General features: G+C 36.2%; 1 protein-coding gene across 1 annotated transcript; it reads left to right on the plus strand.

Moving 5' to 3' along the window:
* The first annotated feature begins 16,936 nt into the window (after positions 1–16,936).
* On the plus strand, positions 16,937–18,432 carry LOC105955100 (protein ROH1A). Its single transcript, XM_012978799.2, has one exon. The coding sequence runs from the start codon at positions 17,175–17,177 to the stop codon at positions 18,426–18,428; it is 1,254 nt and encodes a 417-aa protein (XP_012834253.1). The 5' UTR covers positions 16,937–17,174; the 3' UTR covers positions 18,429–18,432.
* The last annotated feature ends 2,965 nt before the right edge of the window (positions 18,433–21,397 follow it).

The following is a 21,397-nucleotide window of genomic DNA, read 5'->3' on the forward strand; positions in this document are numbered from 1 at the left end:
TTAAACTTACACTCTCATATAATAGCTTGCAAACCAAACGAGAAACGTAAACCAGACTAGGCTAACCATGTGTGACAAACTCCACTTAACGACCGTTGGCAATAGAATTCGAACATGAGTCAATTGACACATATTTACTTATTCCAACCATTAGATCATTCCTTACGGGACAATTATGGTTCTCTTGAGTATGCCTTTCTCTGTCATTAGTACTTTGATTTTTCATAGATTTGTCAATTACGCCCACTAAATAATTTGGCCCCATAAATTGGACCCATCGCACATGATTAAGAAAAGACAATTCTTCTCTATAATCCCTTTCTATGTCTTGTTTCCATCATTAGAACTTTGAAGCTTTTCTATTTTGGAAAATCGTATGCCTACTTCGATCTTTTAGGGAAGTTACATGCTACAACAGGTTATTACAACTGCTTAATTGTTAACTGTAGATAGAGTGAGATAACTATCCATTAAGCACACATATACATGTATATATAATTATATGTAGATCTATGTTCAGTAATTACCAAGTGTAAATAATTCAGTGTAACATATAATTTCACTTTAATCGGGATTTTCTCGACCCCACGCTTGCGCATCAAGCCAAATTACATTTATTATGTCCCAAATTATATCATTTTTGTACACTTGACTACTTGATAATATTGGGTAACTTTACCTCTACAACTTGTGTGGTATATAAATAGGGGTTATTTGACAAACATCCTTCATTGAATTTTGACTTCATTATAAATCTATTTTATTAATTTGGTATTTGACATAAATCCATTTGATTAAAATTACCATAAATGCCCCTATTATATTCTCTCTCCAAAATAACTCCTCACAAATCTCACTCTCACGTTATTTCAGTTTTTTTCTTATTCTTTTTTTTCCAGTAAATATATGTTTTTTTTTTAATTTAATTTTAAAACAAAAATATTACTTTTATTTTATTTCCGTTTTTTATTTAGTTTTTTTATTTTTTCCACCAAGTTTAAAAAATATGGTTTTTAACCCCCAATTTGATTATTATTATTTTTAAAAATATAAGTTTTTTTTTAATCTTTTCACCAAGGTTACGGAAATTAAAATTCATCGGAAACTATTACAAATTTATCGAAAACCACTGTAAAATTATCGTAAAATTCACCGTAAAAATAACGTAATCCACTTTAATATTAATATAATCCACAACAAACTTATCGAAATCCACTAAAAACATACGTAATCCACTACTAACACAACTGAAAAAATAACAAAAAAAAAAAAAAAAAAAAAAAAAAGTAAATTAAATATTCGAAAATCCACTATTTGAAATGTAAACCACTACTATCGTCACGAAAAATTGCAGGATCAGAACTCCACCACCAACAAGGCCGACGATGATCACTAAATCAATCTGGACAAGAAAAAAAATAATTAGCAAATGAAAACCAATTTTCAAAAGCAAACCTTGGTGTCACACCATCGTTGGTGGGAACAAAAAATCAGGAAGCTTTCGTCAAAGAATTCTTTTCAACCTACTAATATTGCATAAATCTGTTGAAAAGAAAAATGAATGAGGGAACAACAATGAAAACTACTATGTATAAACAACTATATAAACATGAAAACCATTCTATATAAACTGCTATATAAACATGAAAAGCACTCTGTATAAACAACTATATAAACATGAAAATCACTCTGTATAAACAACTATATAAACATGAAAACCACTATGTATAAACAACTATATAAACATGAAAACTACTATGCATACTTATCGAAATTCATTATAAATATTAGTGAATTTTAGAGGATTCACATATACCAAACTATATATCGAAATTTAAAATTGAAATTCGATCATACATAACTATTAAGATTTAATGCTTGAAAACCACTATTGAATTAATTATTTTTTTCAGAAAACATAACATACTTATTTTTCATCATCATACGAAATAAACAAAGCACATATTCATGGAGAAAAGATAACGACAACCCCATTTAACTACATATAATACATAATGATCCTCGTCTCCCATTTATAAACAAATAAAATACCATAAAATTTTCATTAAAAACAATCTTTATGTTGGGTTTCGGGCACGCGTACGCAGCGGAAAACAAAAATTTTATGCGATTTAAACGACTTTAAAACACATAAGCACATGCCCGATAATATTAATCAATTAATTGCGTACCTTTGCGCTTCCAGCGAAATTAAAAACAACGTACATGCTAAATTATTTAACCGAATTTAAATCAATTAGCATGCTCGCGTTTAAATCAAATAACATGCTCGTAATATATAAATCAATTTCATGTAGCCACATAAAATCATACAAGAACGAACATACTTATTTAATTTAAACATAATCGAATTCATCAATGATTGAGTCGAAAGGTTTACCTCTTGAAGCGTGAGGTAGGAGCGCTAAGCAAGACGAGATTGCTACGGAAACCAATCCGTGCAATCCGGGGCAGCAACGGCAATGCAGCGACGGCGATGATCCGAGCTACGGCGGCGCATGTGATTCACGCGCAGAGAAGATGGCTAGCTGCTCTTCCACTCCTATTGATCCAACCTGTTTGCTGATCTGAAAGTACAGCCTTGCTCCGACTTCAGTATCTCCATGCGTATTTACTGGATAAACAATTCCTTCTGGAAGATGGTAGATTTATGAGTCGCGAAGCTTCTGTCAAAATTTCTTGTCCATCGGATGACCGGTTGATTTATGGCGAATTTTCTCGCTGGGCAGCGCAGAAAATCCGAGAGCAGTTTTTCGAATTGCCTTCTCGCATCTTCGATTCCTCGATCTTCCTCCTCTTGGATTTCACCTCGTATACTTCGATCTACTAAACACGTGGCACTAGACACCTAATAGTCAGAATAACGGAAGAAAAGAAAGAAGGAAAGGAATACCGAAAGAGATCGGCCAACGGGTGGTCGATTCCGGCGAATTTCCGGCGACGGCGCGGTGGTGGTGGCCGTGGGAGAGGGTGGCTGATTGAGAGAGGCAGCGGCTAGGGTTATGAACGTGTGTTCTCTTAGTTGTGTGTGTGCAAGACCTATAAATCAAGTATTTATATGTCTTGCATAAAAACCCTAACGGGCTTAAGTTGGACGGGGCCCAACAACTTAAGTTCGTTAGTTCTTTTACTTGCTCATCTCTCTCAATTCGATGATCGGAAAACTGTAACGATTACATTTTCGGAATCATTATAATGTCCTCGTCATTACGAGTGCCAACTCTCGATTTCCAACTTTCCAAAAGTGGAAACCCTAATTCAGTGCACTTTCTAAATTTGGAAACTTCCCGATTTAGAAGGTTCACTAATACGTTCGCCTATTCTTTTCCTTTTCTTATTCTCATTCATAATTCCAAATTACGAATGTTGGACCCAATCATATTGACTTCCAATCATGCAAATATAAACATATTTTACCTTTGACCGTTTATTCAAAGATCTCATGTGCACGAGCAGTGTGACCCTCGATGGTTCAGATGTAAGCTAGCCGTGGGCCCACAACCCTTTGTGGTCAAAACTCGTCCCTTTAGAGTTACGATTAAGATGAAACTCGTTTCACCTTAATCACCCAACGAATCAAGATTGGCGTCTAGCAACTACGCGTCATGATTCCCTAGATACAAATGAGGTGCCTGCAAGAACCTTCAGATATAGTTAACGTACAGTACGGTCCCTTCGATTCATATGTCCCGATCGAACTAGAGGCATTGGTTCATCGAGACCTCTTTATATGTTCGATGACGGTGCGATCGTTCCAAGTGTTGTAATCGTCACGTGCATGACTTAGAGAATCGAATTCTCTAATCATCACTTAGTCAGCTCTGGCCAGAGACTTAGAATGATTACAAACTTTCAGAACACACAGGACATCCAAGACTATTCTAGCGATCGAATCCCCGACTACAATGCACAGACCTCCCACTAGATTTCGGACTGCACGAACACTGGCCCTTGGGATGGTCCTCGGTGGAACTCAGGGACAGGTCACGATACAGCTAGTCCTCTAGTGAAGTCACGGTGATGTCTAGGTCATAAGGACTAATGGTGTACAACTATACCATAGATATCTCTACTCGATTATTGGGAACCACTTAGAGATTTCTAGGGTGAGGGAGTTCAGTGAACTCGTCAACTTACGAGCACCCACTTATGCATGCCGATATCACAATACCGTTTACTGATGAGATGCAGTACACATACACTAAGTGCTAGTCTTAATGGGAAAGGCCGATATCCTCATTAGTGGCGTAACCCTTCGACTAGGAACACGTTTAACAGTTATAATACTTAAGTAAATATCTCACGATCCTAACGATCAATTACTAGTACTTGTAATAACTGTAAGGACTATATCTATGCTTGTGACAAAGGGACAAAGATATAGAATGCCAAGGTGTTTTATCATTAATACGAATAAAGGTTCGTTTATTACAATAATAAATACGAAAGACCACAACCACATGTTGGCTTGTTGGTCACCTACTCTAACAATCTCCCACTTGACCTAAAGCCAACTACCCATGAATCGCAATCCCATCGACTCTCGATGTTTCTCATGGACCGATCTCGGTAAAGGCTTCGTAAAGGGGTCTGCAACGTTCTCTTCCGAGGTGACTCGTTCTACTTTAACTTCACCTCTATCAATGATCTCTCGGATCACATGATACTTTCTCAGAATATGCTTCGACTTCTGATAAGATCTCGGCTCCCTAGCTTGCGCCAAGGCTCCGGTGTTATCACAGTACAACGGTACTGGATCACTAGCACAAGGAACGACACCCAACTCTTGGATGAACTTCCTTATCCAAGTCCCATCCTTTGCAGCCTCAGATGCTGCAATGTATTCCGCTTCGGTAGTGGAATCGGCCGTCGTGCTTTGCTTGGAACTCTTCCAATACACGGCACCACCATTAAGCGTGAATATAAATCCGGAATTTGACTTTGAGTCGTCCACATCCGATTGAAAACTAGAGTCAGTAAAAGCCTCTAATTTCAACTCGGCACCCCCATAGACCTAAAATATATCCTTAGTTCTTTGCAAGTACTTGAGGATGTCTTTCACGGCTTTCCAGTGTGCCGGGCCGGGGTTAGACTGATATCTGCTTGTGACACTCACAACATACGCAATATCGGGTCTTGTACATAGCATGCCATACATTATGCTTCCTATGGCAGAAGCATAGGGCGTCCTTTTCATCTCCTCGATTTCACTAGGTGTTTGCGGACACATAGATTTCGATAGACGAACCCCATGGGACATTGGCAAGAATCCTTTCTTGGATTCTTCCATGCTAAACCGTTTCATAACGGTGTCTATGTACAGGCTTTGGGATAAACCAAGCATCTTTCTCGCTCTATCTCTATAGATGCGTATTCCTAATACATAAGATGCTTCTCCCAAATCCTTCATTGAGAAACGTGTGGACAACCATGCTTTCGTTTGCTGCAACATTCCTACGTCATTCCCAATGAGTAGAATGTCGTCATTGTAAAGCACTAAAAATATCACTGCCCTCCCACTAACTTTCTTGTATACACAAGGTTCCTCCGGATTCTTCTCAAAATCAAAGTCTTTGATAGTTGAGTCGAACCTAATGTTCCAACTTCGGGATGCTTGTTTCAATCCATAAATGGATCGCTGGAGCTTGCAAATCTTTTGCTCACTTCCAGAAGATATGAAGCCTTCCGGCTGCGCCATGTAAATTTCTTCCTCAATATCTCCATTAAGGAAGGCGGTCTTCACATCCATTTGCCATATCTCGTAGTCGTACCACGCAGCTATGGCCAGCAAAATCCTAATGGACTTCAGCATCGCGACTGGCGAAAAGGTTTCCTCATAGTCAACACCTTGCCTTTGAGTATATCCTTTCGCTACCAATCTAGCTTTATAGGTCGATACCTTTCCATCCACTCCAATTTTCTTCTTATAGATCCACTTGCAGCCTATAGGAACTATTCCTTTGGGTGGATCTACCAAGGTCCATACCTTGTTGGAGTACATGGAGTCCATTTCGGATTTCATGGCAGTTAGCCAATGTCCCATGTCCGCATCCGATACGGCCTCATTGTATGTTCTTGGATCTCGTCCAAGATCAACATGATCTTCATCATTTTCGAGGAGGAATAACCTATCCGGCAATTTCCGAACTCTTTCGTATCTACGTACCGTAGGTTCAGGAGGTATATTAGTGGATTGTTGTATTGGTTCGATTACTTGTTCTTGCGCTTGAACTTCACTTTGTGGTTCTTGAACTACTTCAAGTTCTATCATGCTGCCTTTTCTATCGGATAGAAACTCCCTTTCCAAAAAGGTGGCATTTCTTGAAACAAACGTCTTTGCTTCCTTGACATAATAGAATTCGTATCCCATTGAATCTTCGGGATACCCCACAAAATAGCACAAGTCGGATTTACTATCCAACTTATCTCCCACTAATCGCTTCACATAAGCGGGAAAACCCCATATCCTAATATGTTTGTAGTTGGGTTTCCGGGAATGCCAAAGTTCTTTATCATTAATATGTCACTACGTTTTGCTGAATTTCGCCTTAGGGGCCCCCACTACCTTCACCCACTTCGAACTTGCTGTTTGGAAAGGGAACTCTTTCCTTTCTCTTCTTTTGGGGAGAACTATTCTTTCCAGAAGTAACAGCAATGAGAACAGACTTCTCTTTCTTAATGGTGGACTCGAAACTGACCAACATGTTCATTAACTAATTCAAGGGAGGATCTAGTTTGTTCATGTTGAAGTTCACTATGAACAATTCATAGGAACTAGGAAGAGACAACATGATCAAATCCAACGAGAGCTCGGCCAGGAGGGTGACATCGAGATGCACTAGCTTTTCAAGGAGAGTGATCATTTTGAGACAATGCTCGTGGACCGAAGTCCCTTCGCGCAGTCTCACTGTGATCAACTCCTTTGTAGCAGCGTACCTCGATGCCCTAATATTCTCACTATGCATGCTATCGAGATGAGCCTTTATATCGAAAGCGTGCATGTGAGACTCATATTTCCTCGCAAGCGCGGGCTCCATGGCGGCTATCATATAGCACCTAGCATGTGTGTCATCTTTCTTCCATGCTTCATAAGTTTCCTTTTCAGCATCAGTCGATGTGGCAGGTATAGTGGCGGGAAGTCTCTCGTTCAAAACATAGAGACGCCCCTCAACGGTTAGCACAAGCTTAAGACTACGCAACCAATCTAGGTAATTAGGGCCATTGAGTTTATTGTCGAGGATTGACATTATGGGATTCTTAGACATGATTATCTGAGACATATAGAGAAGAGGATTATTAGAGATTCGCGTTAAATGATTGTTACAATTAAATGTTTGGACTTATGTTATTTAATTGTTCTCCCACTAATTTTATCGAGTTCCACTTCCCTCTAGTAGACAAACGAGAAAACTGATTTTTCTTAATGGGCTTTAGGTCCAATAGACAAATATAACCCGTAGTTAATCTAGCCCGATTATATTTGCCCAAAGGTAGATCACAATCAATCATATCCACAATATGACCCTAAATTAATTTTCCTCACACTTGATAATGACCTAAGTTAATCTCGCGAATATCAAAATCGTCGTGTGTCAAGTCTAACCTACCAATCAAAGATGCTCATAGAACTTGATTATGCCAAACTAATGCAGTCCCTAGTTAATCTAGCCGACCACGTTAATCCGACATAACCCTTTTCTATGGCTACCTTCATCGTTATGTCAATTGAATTACAGCTTACTCTACCATAGCACTCCCCGCTAACACGGCTTACTGCACTATAGTAAAGGGCTACACATAATCCAACCGTTGGCAGAAGGAAAGAAATAACTCAACAGATTGGGTTTTTCTTTATAGCTTGAAATGATTCTTAATTAAATTAAGAATGAGGGATTTTTATTAAAATATTTTATCTCATCAGAAGGTTCGGATTGGTCTATGTGATTCCTACATCTATGTTCTCTAAAGGTATATGGAAGCGCATATTGTCCTAAGAGGAACACACGACCTAATTATATAATTAATTACATTAATTAATTATCGGGTTTTTCAAAATAATTATAGAACCTCAACTTGCATAAATCAATCAAATAATGTTGAGGTACTATTAATTAAGCTGAACTTATAATCAATATTATATATGTGTTCTATTAATTGAAATCAATTTAACAATTTAAATCAATTTAATTAATCTAACACCTATTTACTAAAATAGATGATTGTCGATCCAATTATCTAATTGGGATTAATTGAAAATAATTTTCCAAAAATTAAAATCATTTAGTTTTAAGTTTAATTTTAGAAATATATATATATATATATATATATTTTTTTTTTTTAATTTTCAGTGAACCGGTTCGGCCCAACCGGTCTGACCGGTTCGGACCGAAGCGGTCCGGTTCTGTCCGGTCCAGCTGACCCAAATCAGTGGGCCGGGTCAGTCGGACCGAGAACCGGTCTGACCGACCCGAATCCACGTGGATTCGGTCAACTAAATCGCACACAACCATCGAACCGGCCGGTTCGACTGGTTCGATCCGAACAATTAAAAACCGATGTTTTAAAAATAATTTCAGATCCGATTTTCCAATTTTAAACAATTTTAAAGCTGGAAAAATTCTAAACAATATTTAAAAAATATTTTAAACTTACGAAAACTCCCAATTACATAATACAACAATCACTACTTTAATAAATCGAACATGCATAAAATCATAGCATATTATAACGCAATTAATTGCGCAACGAGCTCTGATACCACTGTTGGGTTTCGGGCACGCGTACGCAGCGGAAAACAAAAATTTTATGCGATTTAAACGACTTTAAAACACATAAGCACATGCCCGATAATATTAATCAATTAATTGCGTACCTTTGCGCTTCCAGCGAAATTAAAAACAACGTACATGCTAAATTATTTAACCGAATTTAAATCAATTAGCATGCTCGCGTTTAAATCAAATAACATGCTCGTAATATATAAATCAATTTCATGTAGCCACATAAAATCATACAAGAACGAACATACTTATTTAATTTAAACATAATCGAATTCATCAATGATTGAGTCGAAAGGTTTACCTCTTGAAGCGTGAGGTAGGAGCGCTAAGCAAGACGAGATTGCTACGGAAACCAATCCGTGCAATCCGGGGCAGCAACGGCAATGCAGCGACGGCGATGATCCGAGCTACGGCGGCGCATGTGATTCACGCGCAGAGAAGATGGCTAGCTGCTCTTCCACTCCTATTGATCCAACCTGTTTGCTGATCTGAAAGTACAGCCTTGCTCCGACTTCAGTATCTCCATGCGTATTTACTGGATAAACAATTCCTTCTGGAAGATGGTAGATTTATGAGTCGTGAAGCTTCTGTCAAAATTTCTTGTCCATCGGATGACCGGTTGATTTATGGCGAATTTTCTCGCTGGGCAGCGCAGAAAATCCGAGAGCAGTTTTTCGGAATTGCCTTCTCGCATCTTCGATTCCTCGATCTTCCTCCTCTTGGATTTCACCTCGTATACTTCGATCTACTAAACACGTGGCACTAGACACCTAATAGTCAGAATAACGGAAGAAAAGAAAGAAGGAAAGGAATACCGAAAGAGATCGGCCAACATGTGGTCGATTCCGGCGAATTTCCGGTGACGGCGCGGTGGTGGTGGCCGTGGGAGAGGGTGGCTGATTGAGAGAGGCAGCGGCTAGGGTTATGAACGTGTGTTCTCTTAGTTGTGTGTGTGCAAGACCTATAAATCAAGTATTTATATGTCTTGCATAAAAACCCTAACGGGCTTAAGTTGGACCGGGCCCAACAGCTTAAGTTCGTTAGTTCTTTTACTTGCTCATCTCTCTCAATTAGATGATCGGAAAACTGTAACGATTATATTTTCGGAATCATTATAATGTCCTCGTCATTACGAGTGCCAACTCTCGATTTCCAACTTTCCAAAAGTGGAAACCCTAATTCAGTGCACTTTCTAAATTTGGAAACTTCCCGATTTAGAAGGTTCACTAATACGTTCGCCTATTCTTTTCCTTTTCTTATTCTCATTCATAATTCCAAATTACGAATGTTGGACCCAATCATATTGACTTCCAATCATGCAAAGATAAACATATTTTACCTTTGACCGTTTATTCAAAGATCTCATGTGCACGAGCAGTGTGACCCTCGATGGTTCAGGTGTAAGCTAGCCGTGGGCCCACAACCCTTTGTGGTCAAAACTCGTCCCTTTAGAGTTACGATTAAGATGAAACTCGTTTCACCTTAATCACCCAACGAATCAAGATTGGCGTCTAGCAACTACGCGTCATGATTCCCTAGATACAAATGAAGTGCCTGCAAGAACCTTCAGATATAGTTAACGTACAGTACGGTCCCTTCGATTCATATGTCCCGATCGAACTAGAGGCATTGGTTCATCGAGACCTCTTTATATGTTCGATGACGGTGCGATCGTTCCAAGTGTTGTAATCGTCACGTGCATGACTTAGAGAATCGAATTCTCTAATCATCACTTAGTCAGCTCTGGCCAGAGACTTAGAATGATTACAAACTTTTAGAACACACAGGACATCCAAGACTATTCTAGCGATCGAATCCCCGACTACAATGCACAGACCTCCCACTAGATTTCGGACTGCACGAACACTGGCCCTTGGGATGGTCCTCGGTGGAACTCAGGGACAGGTCACGATACAGCTAGTCCTCTAGTGAAGTCACGGTGATGTCTAGGTCATAAGGACTAATGGTGTACAACTATACCATAGATATCTCTACTCGATTATTGGGAACCACTTAGAGATTTCTAGGGTGAGGGAGTTCAGTGAACTCGTCAACTTACGAGCACCCACTTATGCATGCCGATATCACAATACCGTTTACTGATGAGATGCAGTACACATACACTAAGTGCTAGTCTTAATGGGAAAGGCCGATATCCTCATTAGTGGCGTAACCCTTCGACTAGGAACACGTTTAACAGTTATAATACTTAAGTAAATATCTCACGATCCTAACGATCAATTACTAGTACTTGTAATAACTGTAAGGACTATATCTATGCTTGTGACAAAGGGACAAAGATATAGAATGCCAAGGTGTTTTATCATTAATACGAATAAAGGTTCGTTTATTACAATAATAAATACGAAAGACCACAACCACATGTTGGCTTGTTGGTCACCTACTCTAACACTTTACTAGCCTAAAAATCATCAGATTCGACATGAAAGGATACAATTTTGTTGGTGATAGAAATACTAGAGTTTTGAGACGAAATCAAAGACGAAACCAAACATTCATGGATCAAATCGACATAAACAATATTAGGAATCCCATAAAATATTTACCTGATACAAGAAATTCGAATTGAAGAAAAATAATTATACTCCGAATTAAAGAACATAATTCTAAGTTTCGTACGAACATTCCCAATTATCGAAGAAAATAAATTACCCAATTAAAAGTTGAAAGGCTCCGAAAAAACAATTAAAAAAATAAACAAGAAAAAATCAAAATTCTCTATTTTTTCGTATTACCCATACATCTCGTCGACCCGCCGCAAAACATCGCCGCCTCTTCCTCCACCGACTGGGAAGATTGAGATCGCCGCCCTAGAGAATGAAGGAACCGCAATGCTGTCGTGGTGGATGACGAGGAGGCAGACAGAGGCGGTCTTTTGAGCGGTGAAGATGGGGGAGGCGGTGGAGTGAGAGGTCTCACCCACGGTGAAGGAACCAATACTTGGGGAAAGAGATCGATAATGTGGAGAAGAGAGGGGACGACTGCTACTGTTGAAGAGAGAGAGAGAGAGAGAGAGAGAGAGAGAGAGAGAGAGAGAGAGAGAGAGAGAGAGAGAGAGAGAGAGAGAGAGAGAGAGAGAGAGAGAGAGAGAGAGAGAGAGAGAGAGAGAGAGAGAGAGAGAGAGAGAGAGAGAGATATGTAAAAAAAAAAATTGAGAACGTGGATTGTATAGGATTAGGTGAAGAGTATAAAAGTGAATTAAATTATTTATAATTAATTAAAAGATATTTTGAATTTATTTTAAAAATGAAAAAATAATTTGGACCTCTCTTAATTGGACAATGCATATGAGCGGCGTTTGTGAAATAATCTCATATAAATAAATATTAGATGAAATGTAATTAGTTATTATTATTATTATTATTATTACTAGTAATTGTACCCGTGCGATGCACGGGACAACAAATTGCATTGTTTTGATGTTGTAAGAATATAAACAAACGTTTGATGTATCGTATGATCAAAATTCTATTATACTGGAACATTATTAAGTATACTACACACACAAAAAAATGACATAACTTTACTGTTGAATAATTTTCCAAATGAATTGAATCAGCTAATACCAGTAGATTGAAAATTTGAACCAGGAAAAAAATCATCAATTATGTCTTTCATGTTGAGCTTAAAAGTAATTAGATTTAATAACTAAGTTAACATAATCAAAACTAAACTATCGACAACATACCATCGTAAAAGGCCATCTATACATCTTGCATCGGAACTAAGCCCTTCTCCACTGCCTCATTTTAAGGCTGTTTTGCCACTGGAATTAACAATTGAAAAATTAAGAAATAAAAATAAATATAAACAATAAATTAAATATCGCATACAAACAATAAGTCTTGAAGGTCGACTTCCAATAGCTTGTGGCTCCGCCCATTTTTGGTTAATTTTCTCAAATCATCCATTTCAATAACATGTCCAATAACATATAAAATGAAATAATTGTTATACATAAAATTTGAAAACTTTGGTATAAATTAATGAAACACATAATTTAACAAAATGAAATTACCTATAAGCCATGATGGAAAAAGATGTAAACTAATTGCCACACAGTCATAGGATGAAGAAGAAGATAAGAAACAAAATCTAAAGTCGGGTTACCAAAAGAAGAAGCCTTAGGTAGGGAAGAAATAAAATTCAAATGTTGCAGACATTCTGTAAAACGATGTCACAAAATCCGCTAGGGATGAAAATCAGATTCATTTACCCTTTTCTCTAAAAATCGAAAATCAGATTATTATAAATAATATCTAGGAGAATTTGATGAAAATCGATAAGAATATTTAAAATTATATTTAGGAGATAAAATTTGATAAAAAAATCAAAAAAATAATATTTAGGAGATAAAAATCTGATAAAAATCAAAAATAAAATTTAAAATAATAGTTAGGAGATAAAAATTTGATAAAAAATCGAAAATAATATTTCAAATAATGTTAATGGGATAAAAGTTGATAAAATATGAAAATAATAATTAGAATAATATTTAGGAGATAAAATATGATTAAAATCAAAATTATTATTTAAAATAATATTTAGGAGATAAAAATTTGATAAAAATCGAAAATAATATTTAGGAGACAGTAATCTGATAAAAAACGAAAATAATATTTAAGAGATAAAAAACTAATAAAAACATGATAAAACTCGAAAAAAATATTTAAAATATTATTTAGGAGATATTAAGTTGATAAAATTCGAAAATAATATTTAGGAGATAAAAATCTGCTAAAAGTTCAAAATTATATTTCAAATTATAGTTAGGAGATATAAATTTGATAAAATTAAAAAATATTATTTATAATAATATTTAGGAGATAAAAATTTGATAAAAATAAAAAATAATATTTAGGAGACAAAAATATGATAAAAATAAAAAATAATATTTAAAATAATATTTAGGGGATACAAATATGATAAAATTCGAAAATAATATTTAAAATAATATTAAGGAGATAAAAATTTGATAAAAATTGAAAAAGAATTACAAATATGACATTAGGGTTTCTTAGGGTTGCCCTAGCGTTTCTTTCTTTTATATATAAGATTATTATTATTATTATTATTATTATTATTATTATTATTATTATTATTATTATTATTATTATTATTATTATTATTATTATTTGATGGGGGTAAGTTAAATGGTAATAAATACCTCAAAGAAACCCATGACGTGTCGGCTGATTGGATTTTGGACTTTCAAATTAATCTTAGATGTGGCCCAAATACTTTGGGCTAAGAAATAGGTCTACTTTAGGTGGCATTAATATCATGACGAATTTTAAGATAAATTACTAATTAATAGTCAAAATAAATTAGTTACTAATTAGAGTTCAAATTAAAGTCCAAAGCATATTTGGACTTTAATTTGAGGTGTTTATATTTATTCGGTTCAAGAACAAGCTTCTAAACCCCTAAATCGATTTTAGAATAGGAGAGAAGAAACAGGGGAATTTCCGGAATTTGTAATCCACATTTCATTTTGATTAATAATATTATTTGTTTGCTATTTTTCTTGTCCTGTATTTATATATTTTGTATATTCAAAAATTTGCTTTTTACACCATCATCCATCGAAAACAAACCTATCCAAAAGAAAATGACAAAAATTAAAAAACAGAATCCCTAAGTTATGATATGACATCTCTCGTATGGTTTGTAAGTTAGTATGAGGACTCGGTATATAGATCAAATGTATTTCGAGTGATTGCGTGTTTTTAGTGTCAAAAGGACAAGAAAAATGCCCAAAGTTACACAAATGAGCTTAGGGTTTCTTCCAAATTAAAATTAGTTAGCAGAAAGTTCAATATTAGTTTTTAAACTTGATGCTCAAGAATATCAACATTTATCGATAGTAGACCCAACTTCGCATTTGGTGAATTGTAAATTTTGGGTTTGATAAGGGTATTTGTGGTAAAATTTTCGAACGAGCCCATACAGAATAGGATTTTAATTTACCACGCCAAGTAAAAATTAGTCTATGGAAGTTAATTCATAGTTTAGGGATGTATGTAATTACCAAAATTAAATGGAATTTTTTTCATAATTTAACCTTACATGAGGAGGTGACGGTAATTTAGCCTTTTTATATTCCTACTCTTGAAATTGCAAATTTAGAGGCCCTTCCAACTTCAAGTACTCCAATCTCCATAGAACCATTTATTAGCAATTAGCCAATTACTATGATCAGCATATTGGTCAAGTAGGATTCTTTGCTTTGATGCATTATCTAAAAATTTAAATCGTCAGTGGATTAAATTATTTAATATTTATTAATTTAAGAAGAAAAATAATGTACCAAGCTAAGTGCATGTACACCAAATATAAGTATAACATCGGGATAATTACAGTTTTGGTCCCCCAAGTTTGCACGTTTTTCATTTTTGGTCCCCCATTTACCGCCCTCAACAAAATACACATTAATGTTATCACATTTTAACACATTTGGTCCCTCCGTCTGTTTGACCGTTAAGTAGTAACGGTCAACGGCTGAATTTGGGGTTTTTCTTTGAGAAAATTGCAATAAGACCCCTGTATTCTTTCAAAAATTCTAAAAACCTCTAAACTTTTATCCAACCATAATTTAACCCCAATTTCATCAATTAACCAATTTTAACCAATGACCCCAATTTTTCAAAATTGGGTAATCTGATCTTGACTTTCTTTTTAACTCGGTTGACTCTTTTTTCGATTGATTTTTTTTTGCCGTTGTTGACCAATGTTGAATGTCGGGTTAACATCGTTGACATTTTTCTCTTGATTTTTATTTTATTTTTATTTAAATTGTTGAGTAATGGAAAAATATAATTTAAAAAAAATTCAAAGCTGATAATCGGCAAGAAACAAATATCATAAAAAAAGTCAAAATAAAGAAAAAAGGAAAAAGTCAACGCATCTCAATAACAGAAAAATTTTAAGACAAAAAATAAGATAAAAATTAACGGCCGGTGTTAGCCCCAAAAACCGACCGTTGTACTAGAGTGGTTATCTCATTCCAAATTACTCCGCACATGCCTAATTCATCGTATTCATATTTTTTTGGGAAGAAAATTGGGATGCACTGGCAGTTCCACGAAGAAAAAATTGAGGGGAACAAATTATGGATTTTAGAATTTTTTTAAATTGAGGTTAGGCCCTAAAATTTTAGATAAAAACTTTGTTAGAAGTTTGTAATTTTAATATTATGATTTTTTTTTTAGACCGTAATTTTAATGTTATGATACTAGATATTAATATAGTATTAGTATTATGTTCTACGGTAGTTGTGTTGATAAGGAAAAAAAAAAGTCACAAGAAAAAAGTTCATAAAAAATCAAGAAAAATAAAAAAAGTCAATATTGTTAACCTAGAATACAATGTCGGTGAATGGCGTCAAAATCATATTAAATAAAAAAGTCAATGCCGAAGAAAAAAGTAAAAAAAAAAAAAAAAAAAACAACAACAACAACAACAACAACGTCGGTTAACGGTCAGCGAAAATGCTTGTAAAAATCGGGGTCGTTTGTCAAAATTGATTAAATGATGAAATTGGGGTTAAATTAGGGTTGAATAAAATTTTAGGGGTTTTTAGAATATTTTAAAAGAATGCAGGGGTCTGAGTGCAATTTTTATATATGAAATATCTCAAATTCAGCCCTAATTCAACAGTTGACCGTTACTTCTTGACGGTCAAACAGACGGAGGGACCAAATGTGTTAAAATGTGACAACATTAGTGTGTATTTTGTTGACGGCGGTAAATGAGGGACCAAAAGTGAAAAACGTGCAAACTTGGGGGACCAAAACTGTAATTATCCCTATAACATCTGGTTGTGTATTAACATTATGGTTCACTTTATATTATCCGATTTTGGATAATTAGTTATCTCAGTTGGTCAATATACAGTTAAACTTACATCTCTTAATTAATATAATCGAGACTATAATTTTTATTAATTCAGCAAAATATTAAATTATCGAGATAATAATTTAATGCGCTTTCACCGAGCAGGGATAAAGAAAAATTATTATTTAAGCGAGATTATTAATTCAAGAATTAATATATATATATATATATATATATATATATATTTTTTTTTTTTCTTTTTCTTTTTAAATTGAAATAGTTGGAATTAGCAGGGGCAAAATAGGAAGAAAAAAGAAGAAAAAAAGTACCTAGTCAGCGGCAGGAGGAGAGAAATACGGTGATGCTTCCGACAAAGCTTATAGCCCATTCGTTTACCGGTCAACAAATATATTAACCGATCAACTTTCCTTCTTTTCTTCTTTCCTCTTCTCTTCTTCCTTAACCAAATCAAACTTCTTTCAATCTCACCGGAGAGAGAATAAACACCAACCAATCATGCCGGCGACCGATAATCAAGGCTCTTTCCTCAACCTCATTAGCATCCGCCGCAACCAGCTTCCTTCCATCGAAACCGATCAAGAATTAGAGGATCTCGATCTTTTCCAGAAACACGTCGCCATCCGCTTCTCCGATATTCTCTCCTCCCTCTCCACCACCGCCCCGGCAGCTAATAATGCCAGCACCGCCGGTTCCGGCGATACCCCTTCCTCCGCCACCGCAGACACCGACTCCCCCGGCGCCGCGGCGCCGGCAATAGACAAGTACATCCCGCCTCCTCCGCCGCCGTTCCTGTCAATCAACTGGTTCCGCACGCTCCTCGACACGTTCCTCTGCTGCGAGGCGGAATTCAAGGCCGTCCTCGTCTCCGGCCGCGACCCGTCGCAGTTCTCCAAGCCGCCGCTCGACCGCCTGATCCCTGACCTCCTGGAACGCGCCGTCAAGGCGCTCGACGTCTGCAACGCCGTCTCCCACGGGGTGGAGCTCGTCCGCCACTGGCAGAAGCTGGGCCAGATCGCCGCCGCCGCCCTGCAGCAGACCCCCATCGGCGAGGGCCAGGTCCGCCGCGCCAGGAAGGCGCTCGCCACCCTCCTCACCTCCATGGTCCTCGACGACAAGGACAACCCCCACGGCAAATCCGCCGCCGCCGCCAAGGACCGCCGCGGGAGCTTCCGCTCCCTGTCGTGGTCGGTCGCCAAGTCCTGGTCCGCCGCGAAGCAGATCCAGGCCATGTCGACCAACCTGGCGGCGCCACGTGGCGCGGAGTCAACCGGGCTCGCCATGCCGATATACATCATGAGCATAATCCTAGTGTTCGTGATGTGGGCCCTGGTGGCGGGGGTACCCTGCCAGGAGAGAAACGGGTTGGCGACCCATTTACCCGTACCGAAACAACTCGGGTGGGCCCAGCCGATGGGCGGGCTTCTCGAGAAAATGGGGGAGGAGTGGAAGAAGAAGGAGAAGAAAGGGAGTGGCACTGGATTGCTGGAGGAGATTCAGAGGATGGAGAAGGTGGCTCAGTCGCTTATCGATTTCGCGGACTCGTTTGTTTTCCCGTTGGAGGAGGAGAAGGCGGCGGAGATGGCGGTGCAGGTGGCGGAACTGGCGGAGATATGCCGGAAGATGGAGGAGGGGCTGGTGCCCCTACAGCAGCAGGTTAGAGAAGTGTTTCATAGGATGGTGAGGAGTAGGGCTGAGGTTCTTGAAGTTCTTGAGCAAGTTAGCAAATCTTCTGTGCCTGTTCCATATTAATTTTAAATTTTTAATGCACATACAAAAAAAAAAAAAAAAAAAAAAAAAAAAAAGAAAGAATATTCTAGAATGTGGTAATTGTTTTGGTTTATTTATTTGTGTTTGTTTAAGGTTATATATAGTTTAGATTATTTGAAAAGATGTTTGATTTAGCATCCATATATAATGTATTTGTTCTTCTTCCATATGTTGTTTCCTATGGATAAATAGAAAGTTTAGTCCAACAAAATCAGTTTATGATGCATGTCATGTTTTCTAATTCTTTTGATGTAAGAAAGAAGAAAATGGAATGTATATCTTCATGAAAGTTCTAAAAAACGTGAGTCGGTTCGGCTCGGAGGGGGTAATCAGTCGACGATAAAATCGAAAATAAATCGTTTTTTTCAGATTTAGTGTAATATATTTCATGTAAATACTCAAAACTTAATTAAAATATATTTAAACATGATTGGATAGTCATTTATATATTTTAATCACATAATATAAGTGGTTTCATAATAATAAGATCATAATAATATATTTGGCTGTTTTGGGTGAGTCCGCCCCTTTGCTTTCTTTCTTACGGGAAGAACGGAGTAGAGAGAAGAGGGAAGAATAGAAACACGTCTGAGTTAAAAGCCTCTAGTAATGTCTGGAAGCGTTTTGGAACTTATTTTGATTTCATTTTGAGGAAATGTGTTTTGGGGAAAGAATTTGAGAATGAAAGTAATGTTTGTTTATGTTTTGGAAGGAGACAAAATACACTGTAGCAGTCACATCATGTTTAAAAGTGTTAGAAAAATGTATTTTAGAAGAAAAAAATTGAAAGATGAAGTGATATTTATTTGTTTTTTAGTGAAAACATTTTTTACCGTAGCAGTCAAATCATTTTACTGTAGCAGTCACATGTCTGAAGAAGAGAGAAACTTTTAAGATTGTTTTGAGAAAATTATTTAAGAAGTGTAATAAATATAATTTTGTTTTTGGGAATCAATGAAAACAAAATAGAAAATGTTACCAAACATTGCCCTAATTTCTTTTTGAATAAATAAAGGGTTAATTTCACTTCGACCCCTTTTAGATAGTGAAATTACAGACTTCTTCCCTCTTAATCAACAAATTGCACAAACCTCCCATGTTACTCCCATGTTAGATAGTTCTGCTTATAATGACTAATAGAGCATGTGAAATGCCACTTTTATCCTCATTTTCTACGGTTAAAAATAAAAATAATTTGGCCAAAAATAGAGGAAAAATAGACAAATTGGAATTGACACCCCCTCTAACTAGGGCTGTGTGTTGGTTGGTTTGGTTAAAAACCAGCTATAAAACCACACAACCCATCCAACCAACTTTGGTAAATATTGAACACCGTTATCGACTCAATTTACATGGGTTGGGTGATGGTTGAAAACCAATTTAATGGGTCGGTTGGTGGTTTGGTTGATGGGTCATCCATCTAAATATTTTTAAATATTTTATTACTTGTTACAACGCTATATCTTTTATAAATTAAATGCGACTAGTTCACCAATATTCAAATAAAAGATTCAAAACATTACGGGCATATATATTGCAATTAAACATAAATAGTTCAACAAATAATAATCGTCCAAATATTTGGACTATATGTCTTAAAATTAAAATAGTTCAAATTAGATAATTAGGTTAGATTTATTGCTTTTAGGATTTTAGTCAATATTAGACAATTTAATAAATGTGATAAAATAGAAATTTGAAATTTTAAAAATATATATTTTAATTAAAATTAATAAATAATAAATTAATGAATAAAGTTGGTTGGCCGATATTATCCGACTAACCAACTTTTTAGCATATTAGAAACCATTATCGACCCAACTATACATGGGTTGGTTGACATTATCGACCCAACTTAAATGGGCCGGTTGTTGGTTGATTAACCATCACAAATTGTGGGTTGAAAATGGGTTGGTTGGTGGTTAAAACTGATCCATGCAAAATAGGAAGTTCAATTCAATTTTTTGGTCCTAAAACGTTAAAATAGTCAACTTCAGTCATAAGGGTAAAATAGGAAGTTCAATTCAATTTTTTGATGACGTCATCAATTTTCATAAAATACTGGACGGTTGATCAACGAAGGAAGTGGAAAGTGAAAACATCTAATAGGGGAGTTATGGGCAATTTTTCTACTAGGAGAGGATTAGAGTAAGTCCAATGCTAAACATCAAAATTGAATTATCAACTACTCATTTGATAATTAAGATAATATTTTAATATCCATTTATAGTTTATCTACTCCAATCATGGTTATCAAAATTAATAATCAATTGGAAGTTATTAAGTGGTTTTATTTGTAATTGCCACGTGTCATTTTGTGATTGGATGTTTTGGTGGTTATTTTTTTGACAACTCAATTTTCAGGATGTATTTTTACATGCAAAGATATAGAATATCAAAATACTTATTCATTTTGATACTCCCATTGGAGTGGAAATTTTTTATTTTGGGATATCAAAAAGATGGTTTATGAGTTTGATAATCCATTTGATACTCCCGTTGGAGTTGCTCTTAGTCTGCACTTTCATAACTAAGAGGCGTCCAAGTGAAACTAACCCTGAAAAATGGAAAAAATAGATTTTTTTGCCGATTTTTGCCCGATTTTAGCTCGAACGTTTTACCAGCCTCTGGCCGCCTCAAACCACCTCACATGCCAAAAACTAAATTTCCAAACCTTTACACCAGAATCTTTAAGTTTCAGACAGCCTCTGCCTCGGCAACCAATTAATCGGTCTCCTTCACCGATTTTTAGAACACTACTGATCTAAATAGATAGTGACATGAGTGCATGACTATTCGTTACAATTACTAGCGAATCCAAGATTCTATTACCGAAAATTATGTATAACATACTTATTGATCATATATATCATTTAATATTAATATCTCCAATAATACTGAAAAAATGCTACATTAAAAATTAAAAATTAAAAATTAAAAATTAAAAAAAA

Source organism: Erythranthe guttata, chromosome 5, assembly GCF_056151865.1.
Source record: "Erythranthe guttata isolate IM_541 chromosome 5, IM_541, whole genome shotgun sequence".
NCBI lineage: Eukaryota > Viridiplantae > Streptophyta > Magnoliopsida > Lamiales > Phrymaceae > Erythranthe > Erythranthe guttata.